The 26,018-nt window shown below is 38.3% G+C and overlaps 1 protein-coding gene across 1 annotated transcript in view; it reads left to right on the forward strand.

Annotated features, from left to right (window-relative positions):
• The window catches only part of LOC131673221 (nitric oxide synthase-like), a 1,857,253-nt gene that overhangs the window by 884,763 nt on the left and 946,472 nt on the right, over window positions 1-26,018 (forward strand). Inside the window, exon 5 of the mRNA XM_058951052.1 lies at window positions 8,866-9,007. Within this exon, the coding sequence (XP_058807035.1) occupies window positions 8,866-9,007 (142 nt within the window). The remainder of the gene's footprint in view (window positions 1-8,865; window positions 9,008-26,018) is intronic.

Genomic DNA, 26,018 nt, shown 5'->3' on the forward strand with positions numbered 1-26,018 from the left:
ACTCTCATAGGCCGCGGATAGCTGTTCGTGTCACGGCCCGTTTCGAGTTCTCTGATGCAGCCTTCGGGTCTTCAGGCACTCACGCCTTATTTGGGCGATGTCCTCGTTCCACCAGTACACCGGTGGACGGCCACGAGAGTTGACTCGTGTGACCATGGAGGCATCGCAAGCTGCTGTTAGTGCTTTGGTGAGTACCTGAGCCCTTTCTTCCGACGTTCCGTCGACCATTGTCCCTTCTAAAGAATAGAGAAAGGTCTCTTGGTCGAAGGTTGTTGTTGCCCATCTCCTTTCTTTCTGTCGTGTAATCCCTCCCACTCTCCTGCCGGTCATCGTATGTGTCCGGTTTCTTGGCACCTATAACACTTTGGTAGCCCTTCGCGTAATCGAACTCTGCAGTTGACCCAGCCGATTCTTAACTTCCCATTTCTTAGGAGCTTTTTTGCAGCTTCCGCAGGGAGCAAGACATTGGCCACCTGTGTCTCCCCGTATGCCTTCCTGAGTTTGATGCTACTAGTTGGCAGGCCAGAAAGACCGGTGACAGTGACGATGGCCTCCAGTACCTCATCTTCTGTAGTAGCCTCATCTACGTCCTTGATGATAAGGGTCTCCTTGTGAGTCAGCATCTGTACATCAGCTGAATCTTTCAGCATAGATGAGACTACCTTTTGCAGTGCAGGTGACTCTTCCCCTTTCTGACCTAGCTCGAGGAGTAGCTCGCCCACTCTAGTCCGCCTGATTTTCGTCACCCTTTCCCCCAGTGCTTTTAGTTCAGGCGCCGCTTTGACCTTTCGTAGGAGGTCAGCATACGACACGTCGCATAATGCCTTTATCTTAATGGCATCCGGCCGAGGTGCTTTAAGCCCAGCGCTAGCCTTAAGCTCATCTTCTCTGCACCTGCCTGCACGTTTCACTCCTACTGCTCGTTGCCCATCCTGTGGCTGGTTCTTCTTCTTCTGCTTCTTTCCGCTCTTTCTAACCACTGTAGCCCAGTCAGTGGTAAGAGCGTGAGTCGTTTGCTCCGAGGATGGAAGCGCGGCGCCAGGTGCCGTAGTCCGTACCTCCTTGCGCGCTTTGGTTTCCAGGTCCAGGACGGAAGATGGGCGATGTTTAGCAAGCTTGGCATACGTTTGATATCAAGCTTTTTGTTCTGTCTCCCGCTGACTTCACCTTCAGGTATTGGGCAAGGGCTCTATCGGAAGCCCTTGCCATCTCCTTCAGTTCCTTGTGAATATTGTTCTTGCCTAGAACAAATTTCATAAGATCACTGAGCTTTACCTTTAGCAGATTGAGAGCGTTCTCCTCCTCATCTGCTCCAAGGCCTTTCTGTCTTGACTGCTCTCTTGGTTCGTACATTTTGGCGTCCCCAGAAGCCGCGCCAGCACCGGCCACCGAGGCTTTCACTCGATCGGAACCTTTGGTAGGATTGGCCTCTTTCGAGGGATTACCTACCTGGGGTATATTGTTGGTAAATGTACTATCCATCGTTGGTTTATCTTCGGAGCTCCTACGCCTAGTCTGTAACCCTGGACAGGGCTTGTGTTTGGTCCGCGAGAGGTATTTTATTTCCCTCAAACCCTCCTACTATTGGCAAGCCAACAGTAAGCGAGCCTCCCTATCCGCCACCTGGGACGCGCCACGTCGGGGTTCACCTTCCCGTCTACTTAGACTACTAAGTAGGTCCGTGGAGGTTGAAGAGGGTGTAGTCAGGCGAAAGGTGAGAGGTGGGTGCATATAGCAAGGTAGAGACGCTACCCCCTCTCCGAGAGCCCACACTCAGCCAGCATAAGCTTACTAAGCGTCCTATTAACGAAGGAGAGCGAGAGAGAGAGAGAGAGAGAGAGAGAGAGAGAGAGAGAGAGAGAGAGAGATAGATAGAGAGAACAGCATCCACACTATACGACATACGCATCTAGAAAGCTAGAGACGCTACCCTTCTCCAAGGGCTCTACGGCGCACGCTCCTAGGAAGCAGCTAGAGACGTTACCCCCTCTCCAAGGGCTATACTGTACACGCTCCTAGCAAGTCGTTATAGACGCTATCCCCTCTCCAAGAGCTATACGGCGCACGCTCCTAGCAAGAAGCTAGAGACGCTACCCCCACTCCGAGGGCCCACACTCAGCCAGCATAAGCTTACTAGGCGCCTTACTATCGAAGGAGAACGAGGGAGAGGGATAGAGAGAGAGAGAGACCATCATATAGTTTACCAAACACCCTACGACTTCTACAGCATCCTACCTTAACTGCCACTGTAGGTGGGTGGTTGGGTGAGCAGGGGGGGGCACTCTGTCGAAGGGGCCCACTGGCACGCGGGAGGTATCAAACGAAAAACGAATGCCTTTTAAACACTCAGCATAGGGTCTCACCTTAAATTAAAAGGTATCACTACCGCGACACCTTCATCGGGCGGCCTCTTTGTGTCCCAGAACATACACATATCCCTTATACATTGGCTTGTGTCCTAAAATATATACATATCCCTTCTACATTGGCGGCACGCGGGAGGTGTCAAACGAACATCAAATGCCCTTTAAACACTCAGCATGCGGCCCACTGGCACGTGGGTCGTGCCAAAGGTACATCAAATGCCTTTTAGACACTCAGCATGAGGTCTGACCATAAATTAAAAGGTGTCACTACCGTGACTATCGCGTACTAAATAAAGTTATACCGGATTATAATTTCATAGTCCCTCTACCTGTTGACTTATTTGAACGGATGGCCGGTGCGCAGTTATTCTCATCATTCGATATGTATTCATCATATCATCAAATAAGCATTAAAAAGGAACACAGGCATAAAACGGCATTTCAATGCGAATCAGGCTTATATCAGTTTTGTCGCTCGCCCTTTGGACTGAAAACTAGCGGACCAGTTTTTCTGTCACTAATAAATATACTAGAATCAGACTTAAAAAATGTAGTAGCATTTTTCGATGATATTTGCGTATATTCTAAAACATTCGACGAACACTGCGAGAGCATCATCGAATTTATGAAACGCCTTCGCGAAACAAATCTGGTCCTTCATCCGAAGAAAAGTAAAATTCTACGCCCGGAAATTAAGTATCTCGAACAAATAATCTCGAAAGACGGATTACCCTCGTGTAACGACAAACTGCGCGCAGTAAAAGAATTCCCGATCCCGCGCACACCAAGAAATGTTAAACAATGACTCGGCCTGGCAGCATACTATAGACGATTTATAGAAAATCTTGCTAAAAGTGACAGAGGCAATAATTTCACTTCAAAACTAATGAAACGTATTGCAGTTCGTTTCAAAATTAAGCATATTACTACAACGGCTTATCACCCGCAGGCTAACAATTTTGAACAAATTCATTTCTCATTAATTGAATATCTAAAAAAGTTCACTTCCAAGATCAAAAATTGGGACAATTATGTTGAACTTGCTATATTAAATTATAATACAAACTGGCACAGCAGCCACCAGTACTCGCCATGGGAACTGCTGTTCGCACGTAAGCTACGCATACCAAGCACTGAGCCTCCGCTCGAGCAAGATTTATTACCGACCTACGAAGGCTACGTAGAAAACTTGGTCAAACGATTACATAATATACGTGAAATAGCTAGAGAAAAGTTAATAACATATAAAGAAAAAACCAAAATGCAATATGATAAAAAAACAAATCCTAGCAAATTCAAAGTCGGTCAATGGGTTTTTCTAAAAGGCGACCCAAAGCCTCATAAACTCACAGGCAGTCACTTTGCCGTTCCTTGCTTGGTCCTGGAGGTGGGAGAAAAAGAAAATATTAAAATAAAAATAAACGAAAAAGAAACTCAAACATTCCACGCCAATCGTTTAAAAAAATCATACATCGAAACAAGTAGTAATTGAAAAATTATGTTTCAGATAAAAGCAGTAATTCTCAGCATCTTTTTCCAACAATACTTCAAAATAGTTACTCCTTTCATAGCCTACGATTGTTTTCAACGTTTTACTAACTTTACTAGCTTCTCGCTTGTAAACATTACTGAATGCGACATTCTTAATTGGATAATCAATTCTACTGTAACTGAACTATCCCTCCTCCAACTTAATGATTTTGCAACTGTAAAAGTTCGTTATTGCAAAGTAGAGGTCAAAAGATCAGCCAAAACATGCAGCGCACTCTCTTATGAATGGTCGACCCTTTTTCCGAAACAGAATACATTAAGGAAGTAACCCGAGAAGAATGCTTTAAAATGCACTCTTATCGAATAATGACGATCGGCGATAATCTAGTACAAAATTTAATAATAAATCAAACAACTGTACACCCGATAGAGTTAGCAGGATACATTGCCCCAGACGGCACATGCACTGACGCGGGAAGTTTCTGCGAACCTTACGGCACATTCAGCAATGTACACGTTACTGGATATGTTAAAGTATCACTCGAGGAACGATTTAATTCTGTAACTCTGGAAACAAATAAAATTAAACTCGAATCCGGAACTTCATGTCAATTTACCGAAGAACGTTGCATTGATAGCATATTCGGGTATGCATTCTGGGACCGAACCGAGTCTCAGGCATGCCAAGCCAGCAAGTATACTAATCTATATTCAGGACCAGTCACTAAAGTAACAAAAGTCAGTAATGAACGAAAGCCACTTTATGTATTGGATTCTGAGGATATATCTTTTGCTTTCAAAGATCTCGGTAAAATGATACAATGCGGTTTTGAAATTATTAAAACAGAACACCCGAGATTATTCATATTAGAAAATCGGCTCGGTGAATATTTCATTTCTAACAGAGTTAAAAATATGCACGATCTAGATCTTTTCACTTATGTAAATTCAAAAATATTATTTGTTGAAAAACATATTAAAAATCATTTGCAAAAATTATACCATGACGTATTACTACAGCAATGCGAATTAGAAAGAAAAGTTATTACGAATGCGTTAAATATTGCCACTTTATCCCCGGACCTTTTAGCATATTATTTAATGAGAGAACCCGGATACATGGCCATGATGACGGGTAAAGTAGTACACATTATCAAATGCGTACCTGCAGAAGTCAAAGCTAGAAAAGCCGAAACGTGCTACCAAGAATTACCGGTCACGCGCGGTGAGTCTCCGATGTTTATCACACCTCATACGCATATAATAAAACAATACGGAACCAAAACCGCTTGCGATACTAAAATGTCGGTAATATATAAGTTCGGTGACTCATGGGTTAAGGTTATTCCGGATGTCACTAGCCAAAAAGCTCCGCACGTAATCAAACCTCAGGCCAAGCAAAGTTGGGAATATAATAGCCCCACAAACACGGCAACAAGCGGAATCTACACATATAACGACGTCGAACACCTTTCTACGTTTATTATATTTCCTACAGAACGGAATGCGGTCCTTAATCAAATCGCGCTTGGTTTCGCTGGAAAATCCAATCTAGCTCCGGGTATATCCGTATCTAAACTACTTGACGAGAATACTCTGAACCGTATTGCGAATTCCACGTGGGAATCTCTATGAAATCTATTCATTACGTTCGGATCAGCGAGCGCCGCTGTTTTGGCCATCCTTATGATCTTTAGAGCAATTAAATTTGTCCTTGATACCATTATACATTATTATGTCCTTCATTCCCTCAATGGCTTTAGCATACACCTGGATGGTGCATTCCGGAACTCTTTAACTAACTTGCTACTTTACCTAGCTAGGAAACCTGAAAGAGAAACAAACTCAGGCAAGCTAAACAAGGAAGCCCCGCAGACAACACAGCCTGAAGAACGAACTGCTATCCTTAAAATTAAACATGACCATCAACTGACTCAGGAAACAAGCCACACACAGAGACAGATTTATCCAGTATTATCGGAACCAGAAATTCCAGCGTTAATCAACAAATCATAAAAATCAACAACTATATGTCTGAATGCATGGATCACAGAGCCAAAAGAAAATTACTTGAAGACTTAATAATAGAAAAAAAGAGACTAAGTGTATCAACAATGGGAAAGGCCGCGCGAATTTTCTTATTTGAAGTAACAGAAAACGAAACTCAGAGAGAAAAATTAGCTATTTACATTTTCATTAAGGGCCTCAAACATGGAATCAGACGTTACGTTTGCCATTTTACCTTTTACGACAAATTACAAGACGCACGCTTACATGCCGTACAAATAGAAAAAAATCTACTGGACATCAATCGCATCAAAAGCAATTTAATCCTCCCCATATCAGAGTCTTTTAGAAAATAACAACACTGAACATTACACAAAAAACAACTGTTTTGCATTATTTTCTTTTTTAGGATACCAACAAGTAACTACAAGACATTGCAGTAGCCACCGGCTTCTAACAAACTCTACAATCATAAACACCGAAAGATCTTACCTGTTATCAGTTTCTTTCCGTAAAATTCCACAGAAATGCACAAAAATAACACTATTGAACAATCACCCCCCAGCAAAATTCCTCGTATTGAAAATACATTGCATAACAAGCCTAACGTAATGGAAGCAGAAGTTACTTATTACGTAAATCATAACTCTTCACCTACTTGCACAAATTGTCATAGGGCCCCACCCATATAACAACAATTATCATATAACCTTGTCTACGTCAAAAGCATTGGCCCTCACAAACTACCATACGCCATACGATGCATTAAATGTATACAGCATGTCGTCCAACAGTATCCCAACCTCGAACTATCTATAGACTCATTTCCTAAACTACCTGGCATAAGCAGCCTTTTACCTTTCCGAACAAAAAACATTCGCTCTTTAAAACAAATACGAACACTCGGACAGTGTGAATCTATTACACGCGTATTTAACGTTAGGAGTAACCATTGTAATCGTTATCGCATCCGTAATAGCAGTAAGTTGCATACTGTGCGCATATAGAGTGTGCAGTAACAAAGGCTATAAGTTCGAAAATATACAAATGCAAGAGTTGAATCAGCCCTTAACACCTCAAATAAGAATGATCTGCAAATCTGCACAGACGTTACTTGACGTAAAATATTTTAGGCCACTGATCAATTACGACACCCACTCTTCACTCCCCACCCATAGCCATACAAGTAATCCCACTGCTAGAATCCGAAAGAAAAGACACTCCACCCCACTCTTTACTTTCTAAAAAAGAAAGGTATAAAAGAACTAAACATACCTCCTATCATATCCTATACATATCAGATATATCATAGATCAGCACCATGAAGCGCATTGCATCCACCGCACTCGGTCCACCACTCAAGAGGGCAAACAGGTCCTAGACACCGGAAGAGATTCTGAAGGTCAGGACGTCAATAGCAATCGTGGGCCGATTGATGCAAAGGTGGAAGAACCGGGAAGCTCAGATGACCATGCAGCATCCCGAGTTCCCACAATTCGACGGTGAAAGAGACTGGAGCTACCACCAGCTCACCGAATACATCTTCCGAGAAGCTCAACACGGACACTTACACGTAAAGTTCCTATTAAGCCAAACCTACGGAGATGAGGGGTTTGGACGAGCTCCGTTCCATTTGTGCCGCCGCTGCGTACATGACACCGCACATTGGTAAAGAGGTTTTGTTTAGGTTTCAGAGAAACTTGCAGGTTCACCTGATTTGTTATAATCCTCTCCCAAATTCTTCCTATTTCTGAATAAATAAATAAATATAAAAAGAAGCCAAAGACAACCAAACAAAAAAAATATATATATAGAATAATAAGACAAGAAAAAGAGATAACAAAACAAACAAAAATGTATATACTCGTATAATATGACAAAAAAGAGACAACACACAAACAAAAAATATATATATGCATAGAATAATTACAGCAGCGCTCGAAGAGCGCTAGTCCTTTGCTTTATCAGCAAAGGACTCCGAGGGCTAGGCATGCCACGTCGATACTAAGAAAATGTACGTGACGAACCATGATAACTAATCAAGTGTCACGAGAACACACATGATGGATTATGGTAACTAATCGGGTATCGGTAATTTAACTTCCTATCATATAATCGCTCCCGGGAACATTTGTAAATCTATCTAGCAAGATAGATTAGGCTAAGCACGTTCTCCATAATATTTCCGCGAATATTACTCACCGCATATTAATTTAGCAAAAACAAGGGAAGGGGCACATAAGCTTATGGTATAAAAAGGCTGGATCAAGATCCGCGATTACTCATACTCATATTGATTCTCACTCACTCAGGAAAAGAGTAGTAACTCAGTAATTTAGTTATTGTATTATTTCTAAGTTTCGCTACCCGGCTACTCAGAACCGGAATTATACTCTGCTAAGCATTATAAACTTGTCTTTCAACAATAAATCTCAATCGAGTGCAAACACCTAAGACTGTTTAATAAAATCTCTTCTGAAGCACAGTCCTAACAAGGTAAGAAACTAAGTTATTTACCCAAACACACTACATGTAATAAAGGCGCTATCCCTTTAACCAACCTCCGCTTACCTCCTGACTAAGATCCAACTTTTACCAACGCGACAGTATTTTAAACATTATTACGTATAGGCATAACACCTCCTTGTCTAGGCATAACATATATATGAATAAGCCACTGCCGAAGAAATCGTTCAGTTTGTAAATACGGTGCTGCTTAATTTTGATAGATAAAATAGGGTAGATAACTTTTTCCACGACGTGCAAATTTTTTCGAATTCTCTGTGAAGAATAATTCTCATTACTTGATCTTTTCATTTACCTACAACTGATAGAATTACCTTGAAGATAAGGATGCAAAAGCGTACTTAAATACAAAAATTAATTAGATAAGATATTATTTATCGACATGACTATAATCATGTTATAGTTACGTTGAAATTTGATAAAGCTTCAAAATACATCGAATGATCTGTTAAACATAATATTTTTATGTAAGCAGATCGGCTATTACTATTTTTCCACAACGAACAGATGGAAAACATGACTACCGTGTATGGAATCAACAGTTAATAAGTTATGCTGGCTATAAACAAAATGACGGATCCATTTTAGGTGATGCTGGGAATCTTGAATTTACTGAAGTAGGTATATAAAAAATTAATAATAGTATATATATCGCAATCTTATTTATTATATTGAAAAATATTTGAATTATGTCATGTGTAGTTTGTCTTGATACATAGAATAATAATTTAATTATAAAGCGTTTGTGACGTCGTGGAAACGACACAGCTCAGGTGCGCCTAAGGCTTAGAGCAGTCTCAGGGTTTCGAGATCGCCAGAACTGCGATTTCTCGCCTAAACTAGCGTGGATCACTTGTCAAGAAATATACTTCACCGAGGAGGATAGTGCCACAGAGCCTATACTTCTGCCGTTAGATTCCGATCGTAAGTCGTAATCCTTGGGCGAAAAGCACCACGGGTTCTATCAATAGCAGTACCCGGGTTTTCCTAAACAAATTAATACCTGGAGCCTATGAAAAGTAGTCTCCAGATAAAAAGAAAGAAAAAGGGAGGCACGAGCTATTTCTTAATTAGAAGAAAGAAAGATTAAAAAAAAAGGAAATAAAAATTGTTCCGTTTGCTTACTGTTTTTATTGAATAATACGCCTTTTTCGGCCTGCGCGTCCTTATTTTAAATTAGTTGATTTCCTTTGTTTTCTCGTTCCGCTTAGCTGTTTGACTTCCTGCTCCTCACTGATAGCACTACTTGATTTTTTCTCTTCATTCCTCCTTTCGAGGCTCGCACAGCTTTTTTTATACACTGGGGGTGGCTGGATGGTAAGTCCCTCTCTCAGCGTCTTCGTTTCGGGAGGAGTGTAGTAAGCGATGATGCGTTCATTGTCTCGTTTGTCTCTTCTCATTTTCCTCGCTGGGTTTTCGGGCCCTAATTGGAGCGGGGGCGTGGAGAAAATCCAAGGAGCGGACGCAAAGGTACAGGCCTTGGTTCGCGAGATGGCTCCTCGAGTACCGTTCTCAACCAAGATTTATCCAATAAGCGGGCTTACAATAACTTAAAAATTATTTTTTTGTATAAACTCGATAACTTACAAGTTACTGTTAGTACTAGGGACAATATTGTAGGTATTTTCGCACTTACAGTTGATTATAATTTGTATTGAAAATAAGTATTACAAATAATTATAAGTATATATTTTCTATTGAAAATAAGTAATAAAGTATAATCTTATTATTTCGCACGCTGTATTGTACAGATTTATGAGTAGTTTATTAAATTATTCACTAATTATGCAATTCTATTCAAGTTTAAATTGGAGTATTAATATAAAAAAACTTATGTAACTTAACAAGGCGATTATTTCCTAATAAAAATTCGTTTAACAACATAGTGCGCATATATAATTTTATTTTTTGGATTATCGCTATTTTTCTTATTTTCTAGCTAATCAGTACTTCAGTGAGAACTGGATAAGAGGTTTGAGAAGTTATAATTATCCGGGATGTATTGCGAAAGTTAAATAATTACGTTTGGATAATTTTAAATTTTATTTCATCTCAATGTTATATTTTCGAGCATCTTAAAAGGAGGAAAAATCCATTGGGAAAAGTAGCATACAGGATGCAGTCGCGGTTTTACGACTCTCTCCTGTCATCGACATGTTGACGCCTGTTAAACACGTGCAAGGGGGCTATGCGTTCTTCACATGCGTGAGAGAACGCTGGCTCGGATGCAGTACGGATTTTATTGCTTTTGGACGGAAATTCTTATCGTGACACTCATTCCGGTCCCCCTCGCTATTGAGCAACTGTTCTCGTTCTGTGCTTGGCTTAGATGCTACACAAAAAAAAAATATTCTTATAAAAATTAAAATTAAAAATTGTCTGCCGTCACACGTTCATTCATACCAAAAAAAAATCTTCGAGCCAGGTTATATAGGAAACAATCGAAGCTATTTGATTCCTACCTATATTTGATAACATGAAGAAACTAAAAAAGATATAAAAAAAGTCATTATGAATAGGGATTATTTATCTTACGTATAATAATTTAATTATTATGAAAAAGATAAATGCTCTGTTATATGCGAATTACTTATATAAATAAAAGTAATTCCATTACAAAACGTCTTTTTTTTTTAAATTGCTATTTTTGACATGGTTTACAGCTTTTTTCTACCATCTCCACATTTTACAAAAATTCAACAGAAAGTAGTTCTAATCATATATAATAACTCTCTTATAACATTTTTCTTGGTTCCAGTCATTAACATTCTCATATAGTGTATACAAAATTTAGTAATTTACATTTTACGTAAGATAATATACACTCATTTATGTTGAAATTGATCTAATTTTATGATACGTTACTTTTTTTTACAAAAAATTAATGTTGACGGCGATACCTTCAATTTCAGTCCTGATAAAAGTCTGCAGATGCTATAGAAGCCGACAAACAGTTACTTTATGATTTTTACATTTCAAAGAATTCCATCTTTAAAAGGATTTTTTCGATTTTGACCTACGAGGTGTGATAATTAAGTAATGAGACTGATGTTATTGCCGCGCTTGTGGTAAATCTGCGACTTTGAAATTCCCTCCCACTTCCCTGACATCCTTCCCCTCTCCATTGATATATTTACCATCGCTCTAGCTTATTTGGTTCGCCTGGTGTGTCGTGTTGAATAGACGTGTGTTGGTGGTGCTCGTCGCGAAAATGGAGAAACAAAATCAAGAGCAACGTGTCGCGATAAAATTTTGCGCCAGATTAGGCGAAACAGCTTCGGAAACGTACGCTAAAATTGTAAAAGTACATGGTGATAGTGCTTTTAGCCATGCCCAGGTGTTTCGATGGCATAAAGAGGGATGTGAATAAGGAGGGGTGTGAAAGCGTGTAAGACGAGGCGCGGAGCAGGAGACCAGTCGAGTTGCGGACTGACGTGAATGGGCTGTGTGTGCGCACCCTAATCCGTGAAAATCGGCGTTTAACAATTTGAATACTGGCCTCGAAACTGAGTATGAACCGTAAAACAGTCTGACAAATTTTAACCGACGATTTTGGGATGAAAAAATTGTGCGCGAAGATGGTTCCAAAGAATTCTGAGGAGCAAAAGCAGCATCCAATGACCGTCGCAGAATACTATTTGGAACAAGTGGAAAATGCTCCCACCCTGTTTATTGAGTTATTACAGGCGATGAGAGCTGGTTTCTCCAATACGACCCGGAAATCAAACGTCAAAGCTCACAATGGTTGTCTCTTCATGTCCCTCGTCTGAAAAATGTTCGCATGAGGAAATCGAAGGTGAAAACGATGATTATTGCCTTTTTGGATAGCCGTGGAATCATTCACAAAGAATTTGTTCCATCGGGGCAAACAGTAAATCAAGACTACTATGCCAAGTACTCGAAAGATTGCGAAAACGAGTCAACAGGGTGCGCCCAGACATCACTCGTAACTGGATCTTTCATCACGACAATGCGCCGTGCCACACCAGCCACAAAGTGCCCCAATATTTGGCATTTAAAGGGATCGCCGTGTTGCAACAGCCTCCTTATTCGCCTGATATATCACCCTGTGACTTTTTTTTATTCCCTCGAACAAAATCAGTGGTCAAAGGAACCCATTTTGAGTCAATTATGGACATCCAAACGGCTATGACGAGGGTACTCGCAGACATCCTAGTCGAAGCGTTCCAGAAATGTTACGAAGTATGGAAAACATGCTGGAATCGTTGTTTAGCTGCAATTTAATCAGTCTCATTACTTTTTTGTCACACCTCGTATATCCTCACTACATTTTTTCTTTCTTCAAAATTATATGAATAAAAATTGTTTAAGTGAAACAAGAAGCTGTACGAGAAATGGTTTGTCATGCAACTCTTCATGTATTTCTTATCAGACCTTTACAAAAAATTATGAAAAACATGTTTATTTGATTTAATTATTAAATGCGCAAATAGTTTAGATATTAATTCATAACTGCTATTTTAAGCGCAAATTTTTATGTAAGTTTTATGTCTTAATAAGGTTTATACAAGCAAGATCGACTTAAGGATACCGTAAATTTGTATGCTTTTGTTGCTAACTCTGTAGGAGAGCTATTAAAATAGTCTTCTCACGAAGTCGAACAACAAAGGCGAAATTAGTTAATACCGCAAAAATCACAACCGATTCACGAGCACGCGCTAGATGTAAAATGAATCCACCTGGACAAACGTCAGCAAGAGCGGATCGCGATACCTCAGCCAAATATCTAATTTCCCGAACTCACGAAGAGCCAATGTGGGGAAATTAGCGCCTCCACAATGCATTTTTTGTCAACGATAGTACAGCCCGACGTGAAATTTGTTCATTAGATGAGACTAGTTATTTCGGATAGATATTGGATCGGTGAATTCAAATATGACCTTATAATAACTCTATCACATCAAGTTTTTTAAATATCCTGACCTGAAAGTTCAAAATATGCTGTTTTTCGCTCTTTTTGAGGTACAATATCATCTTGAACAATTTTTTTTTGTGGAAAACTGAGTACAGTATCTTAAAGGAGCACTCTTATCTTCTAAAACCTTTTTTTAAGTTTGGAATATCTTTTCTTTTGTCCAACATATCGTCATTTGAAGTTTACTATTATATCAATTTCGTTAAAGCCTGAAAATATAGTGGGTAATTTAAAAATTGATGTAACGTAATTAATGTCATTTGGCTCAGTGAATCGATACTCATTATCGAAACTGCACCATAACCTCAGTATACCTTATTGCAGACCCTATTACGGACCCCCATGAGATGTTTTTTCAACAGATATAAAGCTAGTGTGGATGATTGAAATAGTATTTTTTTATAGGACAAAGCATTACTAGACACTTTTAAATACGTAACCTATATTCATAGTGATGATAAAAAACCATTTACTAAATTTCTCGTTCGAAAAACTTTACGATCCTTATAAGAGGGATTAAGAATGCAATGAAAATACGATTTTTCACACAACACTTAATTTACGAACCCTAAACTCACGAAATCCCTCAAAATATAAACAAATGTCGAATGTTTGTAGCAGCAACGTGCGTTTCCAGAGCTAACCGCAAGATGGTATTGATTACTAAATCCTTTTTTTTGTTTTTTAGTTTTTTTCTTATTTTTTTAAATTTTACTAGTATTATTAAAGTTTTAAACAATTGTAATTTTATTGTTCTTGAAAATACTTGAGTGACAAGTTACTATTTAAAAAAATCAGTATCTTAGGTTTTTATACAGGCAGAAATCTAATCTTACGAGCCTACCATTTATGCACAATTATTTTATCATCACGTTTGAGTAACTAACAGTAGTAAGCTATCGTGACAGAATCCCATTCTTCTAAATACCTAGATTCAATAGCTAGTAAGTCTTGGTGAAATTTCTCTCCCTGCTTATCATTTATATCACCTAAAGGGTCTAGCCGGGTAACATAGTCGAATATGCCCCCGGTCAATTTGGTATAGCTAGTCATATCATCTTATTGCGTATGAAAAATGGTACTGCTCCACCAATTTTCAGGCCCCTAGACCCATGCGCATGCGCAGAATCTCAATTTTTCGTATTTTCGGTTTTTTAATCATTACTCCTTCAATTTTTGTCTTAGAAAAAAATTTTTGTTTTCAAATTGTAGGGTTTTTGAAGCCGTACAAAATGGTAAAACTCAAAAAAAATTTAGGCACGAAATTCAAATTTTTTCAGCGCTGTAAAAATTTTAAAATTGAATATCTCAAAAACGAAGACAGACGTATCTCTGGAAAAAATATATTGTATGTATTTTCACTCTAAAAGTATGTGTGAATTTTTTCAGATTTTTAAAATTGGTGGAAGGCGGTCAAAAAAATAAAAAATCGCATTTTCACTCATTTTTGCATATACCTCGGCTCTATTAATCTGTAATATTTCCAACCAAGCCATTTGATTTCACTTTCACTTACTTAACCTTTTTTCTATACTATAGGTACGATATAAATTGTATGCAACAAGGTTGGTCAATATTCTGAAACTCTGGTGGGCAAAAGTAGCCTTTAATTCAAACTGCTGGCAAAGGTAGTTTTCGCACAGAAATATTTGCAACAAGAAGTTATTTTTATTCAATCTTTATTAAAATAAGAGCTTGCGATGAATTATTGAAACAAATCAGGTACTTATTGATAATACTGTACACATCCAATGTACATGGTAATCAAAATTTTATCAATAGTAATCAATCAGTCTTCTTCGCTATCTCCTTCAATAACTGGCATTACTTCCTCTCTTCCGTAAATTTTAGTGAGTTTTTCTGCAGGTCTTACAATTTTCGATAGATACCTGGCATGTGAAAGGTAATATATAAATTCAGCAACATGAGAGCAACATCCAATGGTTCTCAACCCATTGGCAGACTCGCAGCAATATCTTTTTATACCACTATAACCAATAGTATTAGGTGTGTACTTTGTGAAACAATTGTAAGTCTTTCTAGAAATGTGTCGAGATCGAACCTGGAGTTTTATTATTTCTTCCTTCTATTTGCTTGTTTGTTCAGTAGAATTCGCATCTGCTTTTTGTTTCAAATATTGTACATCAATTTTGTTATCATCTGTCATAATTTCAGCTAGATATGAAATTGCTTGTTGAATCTGATATGTGCCTGTGAAAAAAACAATCATATCCTTCTCAGTCATTTCATGAGTCTGAAGTTTGTAACGTTATTCAATAACGAAGAAATAAAAAAAAAAAAATGACTAATTAATTATTTTTATTGGTTCAAAAGATTATTATAATGATATATATCACGGTGATACATCGCAATTACTAAATTTACCCTTAAAACGAACCCTTAGGATATTTACATGGCAAACTATAGGGACATGGGATAAAATTGTATGTACATATTATTAACAAAAAAATATCAAGTAAATGAAAACTTTCGTTCTAGATATTGATTATATGCACTTGCATACTACGTTTCATTTATCACCCTCAATATTAACTACCCTTCCGGCCCTTAGAAATGCCATCACCCAGCGAATTTCAAAGATATTTCCTTCGGCATTCCCCAGCAACACAATATTTTTTAATAAAACTTGGTTTTCCTGATAGACGAAACTCAGAGCTATATGCATGCCAAGTTTCGTTTGTCGCGCGCCCTAATAACCACCCCCGCAGCCCTTATAAATGTCAACTCCGAGCGAATTTCTAAGATATTTCCGTCATCATTCCCCAGCAACACAATATTTTTTCATAAAACTTGGTTTTCCTGATAGACAAAACTCAGAGCTATATGCATGCCAAGTTTCGTTTGTCGCGCGCCCTAATAACCACCCCCACAGCCCTTATAAATGCCATCTCCCAGCGAATTTCAAAGATATTTCCTGTAGCATTCCCCAGCAACACAATATTTTTTTATAATAGGTAGTTTTCCTGATAGAGAAAACTCAGGGCTATATGCATGCCAAGTTTCGTTTGTCGCGCTCCCTAATAACTACCCCCGCAGCCCTTATAAATGCCATCTCCCAGCGAATTTCAAAGATATTTCCTTCGGCATTCGCCAGCAACACAATATTTTTTCATAAAACTTGGTTTTCCTGATAGACGAAACTCAGAGCTATATGCATGCCAAGTTTCGTTTGTCGCGCGCCCTAATAACCACCCCTGCAGCCCTTATAAATGTCAACTCCAAGCGAATTTCTAAGATATTTCCTTCGGCATTCCCCAGCAACACAATATTTTTTCATAAAACTTGGTATTCCTGATAGACCAAACTCAGAGCTATATGCATGCCATGTTTCGTTTGTCGCGCGCCCTAATAACCAACCTCGTAGCCCTTATAAATGCCATCTCCCAGCGAATTTCAAAGATATTTCCTTCATCATTCCCCGGCAACACAATATTTTTTCATAAAACTTGGTTTTCCTGATAGACAAAACTCAGAGCTATATGCATGCCAAGTTTCGTTTGTCGCGCGCCCTAATAACCACCCCCGCAGCCCTTATAAATGCCATCTCCCAGCGAATTTCAAAGATATTTCCTGTAGCATTCCCCAGCAACACAATATATTTTTATAAAAGGTAGTTTTCCTGATAGAGAAAACTCAGGGCTATATGCATGCCAAGTTTCGTTTGTCGCGCTCCCTAATAACCACCCCCGCAGCCCTTATAAATGCCATCTCCTAGCGAATTTCAAAGATATTTCCTTCGGCATTCCCCAGCAACACAATATTTTTTCATAAAACTTGGTATTTCTGATAGACGAAACTCAGAGCTATATGCATGCCAAGTTTCGTTTGTCGCGCGCCCTAATAACCACCCCCGCAGCCCTTATAAATGCCATCTCCCAGCGAATTTCAAAGATATTTCCTTCGGCATTCCCCAGCAACACAATATTTTTTCATAAAACTTGGTTTTCCTGATAGACCAAACTCAGAGCTATATGCATGCCAAGTTTCGTTTGTCGCGCGCCCTAATAACCACCCCCGCAGCCCTTATAAATGCCATCTCCCAGCGAATTTCAAAGATATTTCCTTCATCATTCCCCAGCAACACAATATTTTTTTATAAATGGTAGTTTTCCGAATAGAGAAAACTCAGAGCTATATGCATGCCAAGTTTCGTTTGTCGCGCGCCCTAATAACCACCCCCGCAGCCCTTATAAATGCCAACTCCCAGCGAATTTCAAAGATATTTCCTGTAGCAATCCCCAGCAACACAATATTTTTTTATAAATGGTAGTTTTCCGAATAGAGAAAACTCAGGGCTATATGCATGCCAAGTTTCGTTTGTCGCGCGCCCTAATAACCACCTCCGCAGCCTTTATAAATGCCAACTCCCAGCGAATTTCAAAGATATTTCCTGTAGCATTCCCCAGCAACACAATATTTTTTAATAAAACTTGGTTTTCCTGATAGACGAAACTCAGAGCTATATGCATGCCAAGTTTCGTTTGTCGCGCGCCCTAATAACCACCCCCGCAGCCCTTATAAATGTCAACTCCGAGCGAATTTCTAAGATATTTCCGTCATCATTCCCCAGCAACACAATATTTTTTCATAAAACTTGGTTTTCCTGATAGACAAAACTCAGAGCTATATGCATGCCAAGTTTCGTTTGTCGCGCGCCCTAATAACCACCCCCACAGCCCTTATAAATGCCATCTCCCAGCGAATTTCAAAGATATTTCCTGTAGCATTCCCCAGCAACACAATATTTTTTTATAATAGGTAGTTTTCCTGATAGAGAAAACTCAGGGCTATATGCATGCCAAGTTTCGTTTGTCGCGCTCCCTAATAACTACCCCCGCAGCCCTTATAAATGCCATCTCCCAGCGAATTTCAAAGATATTTCCTTCGGCATTCGCCAGCAACACAATATTTTTTCATAAAACTTGGTTTTCCTGATAGACGAAACTCAGAGCTATATGCATGCCAAGTTTCGTTTGTCGCGCGCCCTAATAACCACCCCTGCAGCCCTTATAAATGTCAACTCCAAGCGAATTTCTAAGATATTTCCTTCGGCATTCCCCAGCAACACAATATTTTTTCATAAAACTTGGTATTCCTGATAGACCAAACTCAGAGCTATATGCATGCCATGTTTCGTTTGTCGCGCGCCCTAATAACCAACCTCGTAGCCCTTTTAAATGCCATCTCCCAGCGAATTTCAAAGATATTTCCTTCATCATTCCCCGGCAACACAATATTTTTTCATAAAACTTGGTTTTCCTGATAGACAAAACTCAGAGCTATATGCATGCCAAGTTTCGTTTGTCGCGCGCCCTAATAACCACCCCCGCAGCCCTTATAAATGCCATCTCCCAGCGAATTTCAAAGATATTTCCTGTAGCATTCCCCAGCAACACAATATATTTTTATAAAAGGTAGTTTTCCTGATAGAGAAAACTCAGGGCTATATGCATGCCAAGTTTCGTTTGTCGCGCTCCCTAATAACCACCCCCGCAGCCCTTATAAATGCCATCTCCTAGCGAATTTCAAAGATATTTCCTTCGGCATTCCCCAGCAACACAATATTTTTTCATAAAACTTGGTATTTCTGATAGACGAAACTCAGAGCTATATGCATGCCAAGTTTCGTTTGTCGCGCGCCCTAATAACCACCCCCGCAGCCCTTATAAATGCCATCTCCCAGCGAATTTCAAAGATATTTCCTTCGGCATTCCCCAGCAACACAATATTTTTTCATAAAACTTGGTTTTCCTGATAGACCAAACTCAGAGCTATATGCATGCCAAGTTTCGTTTGTCGCGCGCCCTAATAACCACCCCCGCAGCCCTTATAAATGCCATCTCCCAGCGAATTTCAAAGATATTTCCTTCATCATTCCCCAGCAACACAATATTTTTTTATAAATGGTAGTTTTCCGAATAGAGAAAACTCAGAGCTATATGCATGCCAAGTTTCGTTTGTCGCGCGCCCTAATAACCACCCCCGCAGCCCTTATAAATGCCAACTCCCAGCGAATTTCAAAGATATTTCCTGTAGCAATCCCCAGCAACACAATATTTTTTTATAAATGGTAGTTTTCCGAATAGAGAAAACTCAGGGCTATATGCATGCCAAGTTTCGTTTGTCGCGCGCCCTAATAACCACCTCCGCAGCCTTTATAAATGCCAACTCCCAGCGAATTTCAAAGATATTTCCTGTAGCATTCCCCAGCAACACAATATTTTTTCATAAAACTTGGTTTTCCTGATAGACGAAACTCAGAGCTATATGCATGCCAAGTTTCGTTTGTCGCGCGCCCTAATAACCACCCCCGCAGCCCTTATAAATGCCATCTCCCAGCGAATTTCAAAGATATTTCCTTCATCATTCCCCAGCAACACAATATTTTTTTATAAATGGTAGTTTTCCGAATAGAGAAAACTCAGAGCTATATGCATGCCAAGTTTCGTTTGTCGCGCGCCCTAATAACCACCCCTGCAGCCCTTATAAATGTCAACTCCGAGCGAATTTCTAAGATATTTCCTGTAGCATTTCCCGGCAACACAATATTTTTTCATAAAACATGGTTTTCCCGATAGACGAAACTCAGAGCTATATGCATGCCAAGTTTCGTTTGTCGCGCGCCGTAATAACCACCCCTGCAGCCCTTATAAATGTCAACTCCGAGCGAATTTCTAAGATATTTCCTTCATCATTCCCCAGCAATAAAAGGTGGTTTTCCTACAAGATCAATCTATCTGTTGATACAGGGGAATCCTATGGCAAACTTGATACCATGAACCAATACGTTAAAAAAGCAAAAAAATTAAATTGTTTGGCGCAGCTAATGGTTCTATCCTATCCTTATCCTTGCCTTATATGATTGCGAAGTTTGCAACGTTGTACACTCTGACACCCTTGCAAAGCATGGCGTCTCATTTGCGCAAAAGTGAAATCAGCTCGATTTAATTTATTTTTTCCAAAACTCCCATAAATGAAGAACTCAAAAGCATTTTATCATGGAGAGGATACAACTAGCTATCCGTGAGCGAAGTTTCGTGCGTCGGAACGCACCCTGTACACTCTGACACCCTTGCAAAGCATGGCATCCCATGTGCGCAAAGGCGAAATCAGCCTTGTTTTAACCTCCGAGCGTATCTGTGACGTACACAAAGTCAGTCAGTTCGGTACTTTATTACTCGAAATATAGACATTGGATATGCTGTAATATAGAATTTTAAGCTGAGATGAATAAAAATATTGGTTAAAGTTATTAAATAATATAAAATAATTCAAAGAAAAGTAAAATTTAAAAAAATTATCGTATCATGTTCGATAACTTTATTTCTAAATTAATAACAATTTTTTCAAGCAGTTTTTTCATACAACATGAAAATGACAACTAAGTAGTTTTTAATACTGCAATAGTTTGAATCTTTGCGAGGTAATGTTGTTCTTGTTTGATTTGTCACGCAAATCAAGGCAATTAAGTTTTAAAAAGAGCAACTCCCTTTCTCTCTCTCGCTCTATCTATCTATCTATCTTTCTTTCTAATGTGTCGCTGAGATTTGATATACAGAATGTTAGATGTATTAAACTGTATCAAGTACAGTTTGATGAAATGTTTGGGATTTCGTGCCGCCTAAACTGTAGTAGTAATGTGACCTATACAAATCATAACATTGGCCGCCGTCGCGCATCTTATATTTCTCGATTTTCGTGGAGTGTTTAGCCGGTTGGAATCCTTTTATAGGCCAACCAATGAAGCCAAAAATGAAGTATTTTGTGACATTAATACTAACAGCAAACCGATTATGCAAAGTTGTTTATTACTATGCGTAGATGAAAACGTATATGTTTCCAACTAGCAACTTTCATTTAATAACTTTTTACAGCCGTTTGAAATTTGCAAAAACATGTCTTTCACGTATAAAACCAAAACTATTGAAGTTAGGTATGTACCTCAATGGAATAAGTTATAGATAATAGAATTATCTATAAAATGAGCTATCGCTCATCTCAATCGAGTAATTAATAATCAATATAATTACAAAAAACATCAAAAATGATCAAAAAAGGTTAGATTTTAAAAATTCATATCTCCACATAGAGTGATGTTGAAAGAATTAGCTTATGATATTTTGTAAATTGCATTGTCTTCTTCATGTATGCTAAATCTGAGCTATATATAGTTATTACTTTCGGCACTATAGTCATGACAATCAAACCTTTTTTTTATTTAGTACATCTTGCATAATGCCCTGTGGCTCAGCCGTTAGAGTTATACATTATTTGAAAAAAGTTTTTTAAATCTCAATCATCAAACTACAACTTTGTCATTTGAACTTTTGCTCTAAAATTAGTTTAAAAGGGTGAAATTTGTCGTTGAATATCGGGCAAAATGTGCCCGAGCGTGAAAGAAAGCGAGCGGCGGGAGATACAGATCCCGCGGAGGGGAAGTATATATAGTAATAGAAAAGCCAGGCGCTCGGCGTTTGACTGTAATATTACTTATTTTGATATTATTTCCGCTATTTTACTGAAATTTTTTTTCGTTTTCAAGTTAATTAAGTACGCGTTCGATATTTGTTAAATAAATATGACGAAACATATAAATATATGTGTATATTTTATTATAATGTAGGCAAATAGTGATTTATATTTATTTTTAATACATTTATCATTTAAGTATAATGAAACAAACTAAAATTTATTGTAAATAACATTATAAATATAATTATTATAAATAATATCTCCAACTGTTAATTAAATTTCAGTAAAATATATATATATCAAAATAAGTAATAATACAGTCAACGACAAATTTCACCCTTTTAAACTGATTTTAGAGCAAAAGTCCAAATGACAAAGTTGTAGTTTGATTATTGAGATTTAAAAAACTTTTTTCAAATAATGTATAACTCTAACGGCAGAGCCACAGGGCATTATGCAAGATGTACTAAATAAAAAAAAGGTTTGATTGTCATTACTGTAGTGCCGAAAGTAATAACTATATATAGCTCAGATTTAGCATACATGAAGAAGACAATGCAATCTACAAAATATCATAAGCTTATTCTTTCAACATCAATCTATGTGGAGATATGAATTTTTGAAATGTAACCATTTTTGATCATTTTTGATGTTTTTTGTAATTATATTGATTATTAATTACTCGATTGAGATGAGCGATAGCTCATTTTATAGATAATTCTATTATTTATAACTTATTCCATTGAGGTACATACCTAACTTCAATAGTTTTGGTTTTATACGTGAAAAACATGTTTTTGCAAATTTCAAACGGCTGTAAAAAGTTATTAAATGAAAGTTGCGAGTTGGAAACATATACGTTTTCATCTATGCATAGTAATAAACAAATTTGCATAATCGGTTTGCTGTTAGTATTAATGTCACAAAATACTTCATTTTTGGCTTCATTGGTTGGCCTATAAAAGGATTCCAACTGGCTAATCACTCCACGAAAATCGAGAAATATAAGATCCGCGACGGCAGCCAATGTTATGATTTGTATAGGTCACATTACTACTACAGTTTAGGCGGCACGAAATCCCAAAACATTTCATCAAACTGTACTTGATACAGTTTAATACTTATAACATTCTGTAAATCAAATCTCAGCGACACATTAGAAAGAAAGATAGATAGATAGAGAGAGAGAGAGAGAAAGGGAGTTGCTCTTTTTAAAACTTAATTGCCTTGATTTGCGTGACAAATCAAACAAGAACAACATTACCTCGCAAAGATTCAAACTATTGCAGTATTAAAAACTACTTAGTTGTCATTTTCATGTTGTATGAAAAAACTGCTTGAAAAAATTGTTATTAATTTAGAAATAAAGTTATCGAACATGATACGATAATTTTTTTAAATTTTACTTTTCTTTGAATTATTTTATATTATTTAATAACTTTAACCAATATTTTTATTCATCTCAGCTTAAAATTCTATATTACAGCATATCCAATGTCTATATTTCGAGTAATAAAGTACCGAACTGACTGACTTTGTGTACGTCACAGATACGCTCGGAGGTTAAAACAAGGCTGATTTCGCCTTTGCGCACATGGGATGCCATGCTTTGCAAGGGTGTCAGAGTGTACAGGGTGCGTTCCGACGCACGAAACTTTGCTCACGGATAGCTAGTTGTATCCTCTTCATGATAAAATGCTTTTGAGTCCTTCATTTTTGGGTGTTTTGGAAAAAATAAATTAATCGAGCTGATTTCGCCTTTGCGCGCATGGGATGCCATACTTTGCAAGGGTGTCAGAGTGTACAGGGTGCGTTCCGACGCACGAAACTTCGCTCACGGATAGCTAGTTGTATCCTCTCCATGATAAAATGCTTTTGGTAAAATTATTTTTGGGTGTTTTAGAATAAATATATTAAATCGAGCTGATTTCGCCTTTGCGCGTATGGGATACCATGCTTTGAAAGAGTGTCAGGGTGAGTAGGGTGCGTTCCGACCCCGGAAACTTTTTACACATGTAGAGAGTATTATTCTCTTCATCAAATTCTTTTAAGCGCTGAATTTTGTGGTGTTTTTTAATACACAAATTTATAGGAGCCAACTTCGCGTTTGCTCGTGTGTAAACAGTCTTAAGGATGGTTTTTAGGCGTTGGAAATCGAATCAACTACTGACTATAGTATTTTATATTGTTAGTTTGATATTTATAGCAATATATGGAGTCAAATCCTCATATTTAAATTTTCGATTTTTTCGTTCTCGATAAACGTTGCAAACTTCACTATCATATAAGGCAAGGATAAGGATAGGATAGAACCATTAGCTACGCCTAACAATTTAATTTTGTTGCTTTTTTAACGTATTGGTTCATGGTATCAAGGTTGCCATAGGATTCCCCTGTATCAACAGATAGATTGATCTTGTAGGAAAACCACCTTTTATTAAAAAATATTGAGTTGCTGGGGAATGATGAAGAAAATATCTTAGAAATTCGCTGGGAGATGGCATTTATAAGGGCTGCGGGGGTGGTTATTAGGGAGCGCGACAAACGAAACTTGGCATGCCTATAGCTCTGAGTTTCGTCTATCGGGAAAACCATGTTTTATGAAAAAATATTGTGTTGCTGGGGAATGACGAAGGAAATATCTTTGAAATTCCCTGGGAGATGGCATTTATAAGGGCTGCGGGGGTGGTTATTAGGGAGCGCGACAAACGAAACTTGGCATGCATATAGCCCTGAGTTTTCTCTATCAGGAAAACTACCTATTATAAAAAAATATTGTGTTGCTGGGGAATGCTACAGGAAATATCTTTGAAATTCGCTGGGAGATGGCATTTATAAGGGCTGTGGGGGTGGTTATTAGGGCGCGCGACAAACGAAACTTGGCATACATATAGCTCTGAGTTTGGTCTATCAGGAAAACCAAGTTTTATGAAAAAATATTGTGTTGCTGGGGAATGCTACAGGAAATATCTTTGAAATTCGCTGGGAGATGGCATTTATAAGGGCTGCGGGGGTGGTTATTAGGGAGCGCGACAAACGAAACTTGGCATGCATATAGCCCTGAGTTTTCTCTATCAGGAAAACTACCTATTACAAAAAAATATTGTGTTGCTGGGGAATGCTACAGGAAATATCTTTGAAATTCGCTGGGAGTTGGCATTTATAAGGGCTGCGGGGGTGGTTATTAGGGCGCGCGACAAACGAAACTTGGCATGCATATAGCTCTGAGTTTGGTCTATCACGAAAACCAAGTTTTATGAAAAAATATTGTGTTGCTGGGGAATGATGAAGGAAATATCTTAGAAATTCGCTCGGAGTTGACATTTATAAGGGCTGCAGGGGTGGTTATTAGGGCGCGCGACAAACGAAACTTGGCATGCATATAGCTCTGACTTTCGTCTATCAGGAAAACCAAGTTTTATGAAAAAATATTGTGTTGCTGGCGAATGCCGAAGGAAATATCTTTGAAATTCGCTGGGAGATGGCATTTATAAGGGCTGCGGGGGTGGTTATTAGGGAGCGCGACAAACGAAACTTGGCATGCATATAGCCCTGAGTTTTCTCTATCAGGAAAACTACCTAATATAAAAAAATATTGTGTTGCTGGGGAATGCTACAGGAAATATCTTTGAAATTCGCTGGGAGTTGGCATTTATAAGGGCTGCGGGGGTGGTTATTAGGGCGCGCGACAAACGAAACTTGGCATGCATATAGCTCTGAGTTTCGTCTATCAGGAAAACCGAGTTTTATTAAAAAATATTGTGTTGCTGGGGAATGCCGAAGGAAATATCTTTGAAATTCGCTGGGAGATGGCATTTCTAAGGGCCGTAAGGGTAGTTAATATTGAGGGTGATAAATGAAACGTAGTATGCAAGTGCATATAATCAATATCTACAACGAAAGTTTTCATTTACTTGATATTTTTTTGTTAATAATATGTACATACAATTTTATCCCATGTCCCTATAGTTTGCCATGTAAATATCCTAAGGGTTCGTTTTAAGGGTAAATTTAGTAATTGCGATGTATCACCGTGATATATATCATTATAATAATCTTTTGAACCAATAAAAATAATTAATTAGTCATTTTTTTTTTATTTTTTCGTTATTGAATAACGTTACAAACTTCAGACTCATGTCATTTCAGGGAAGGCAGTGAGCTCATTTGACGTTTTTTTTTGAATATCGTTTTCTTTC

This window comes from Phymastichus coffea, unplaced genomic scaffold (assembly GCF_024137745.1).
Source record: "Phymastichus coffea isolate CEN01 unplaced genomic scaffold, Cenicafe_Pcof_1.1 PCOF00013, whole genome shotgun sequence".
Taxonomy (NCBI): domain Eukaryota; kingdom Metazoa; phylum Arthropoda; class Insecta; order Hymenoptera; family Eulophidae; genus Phymastichus; species Phymastichus coffea.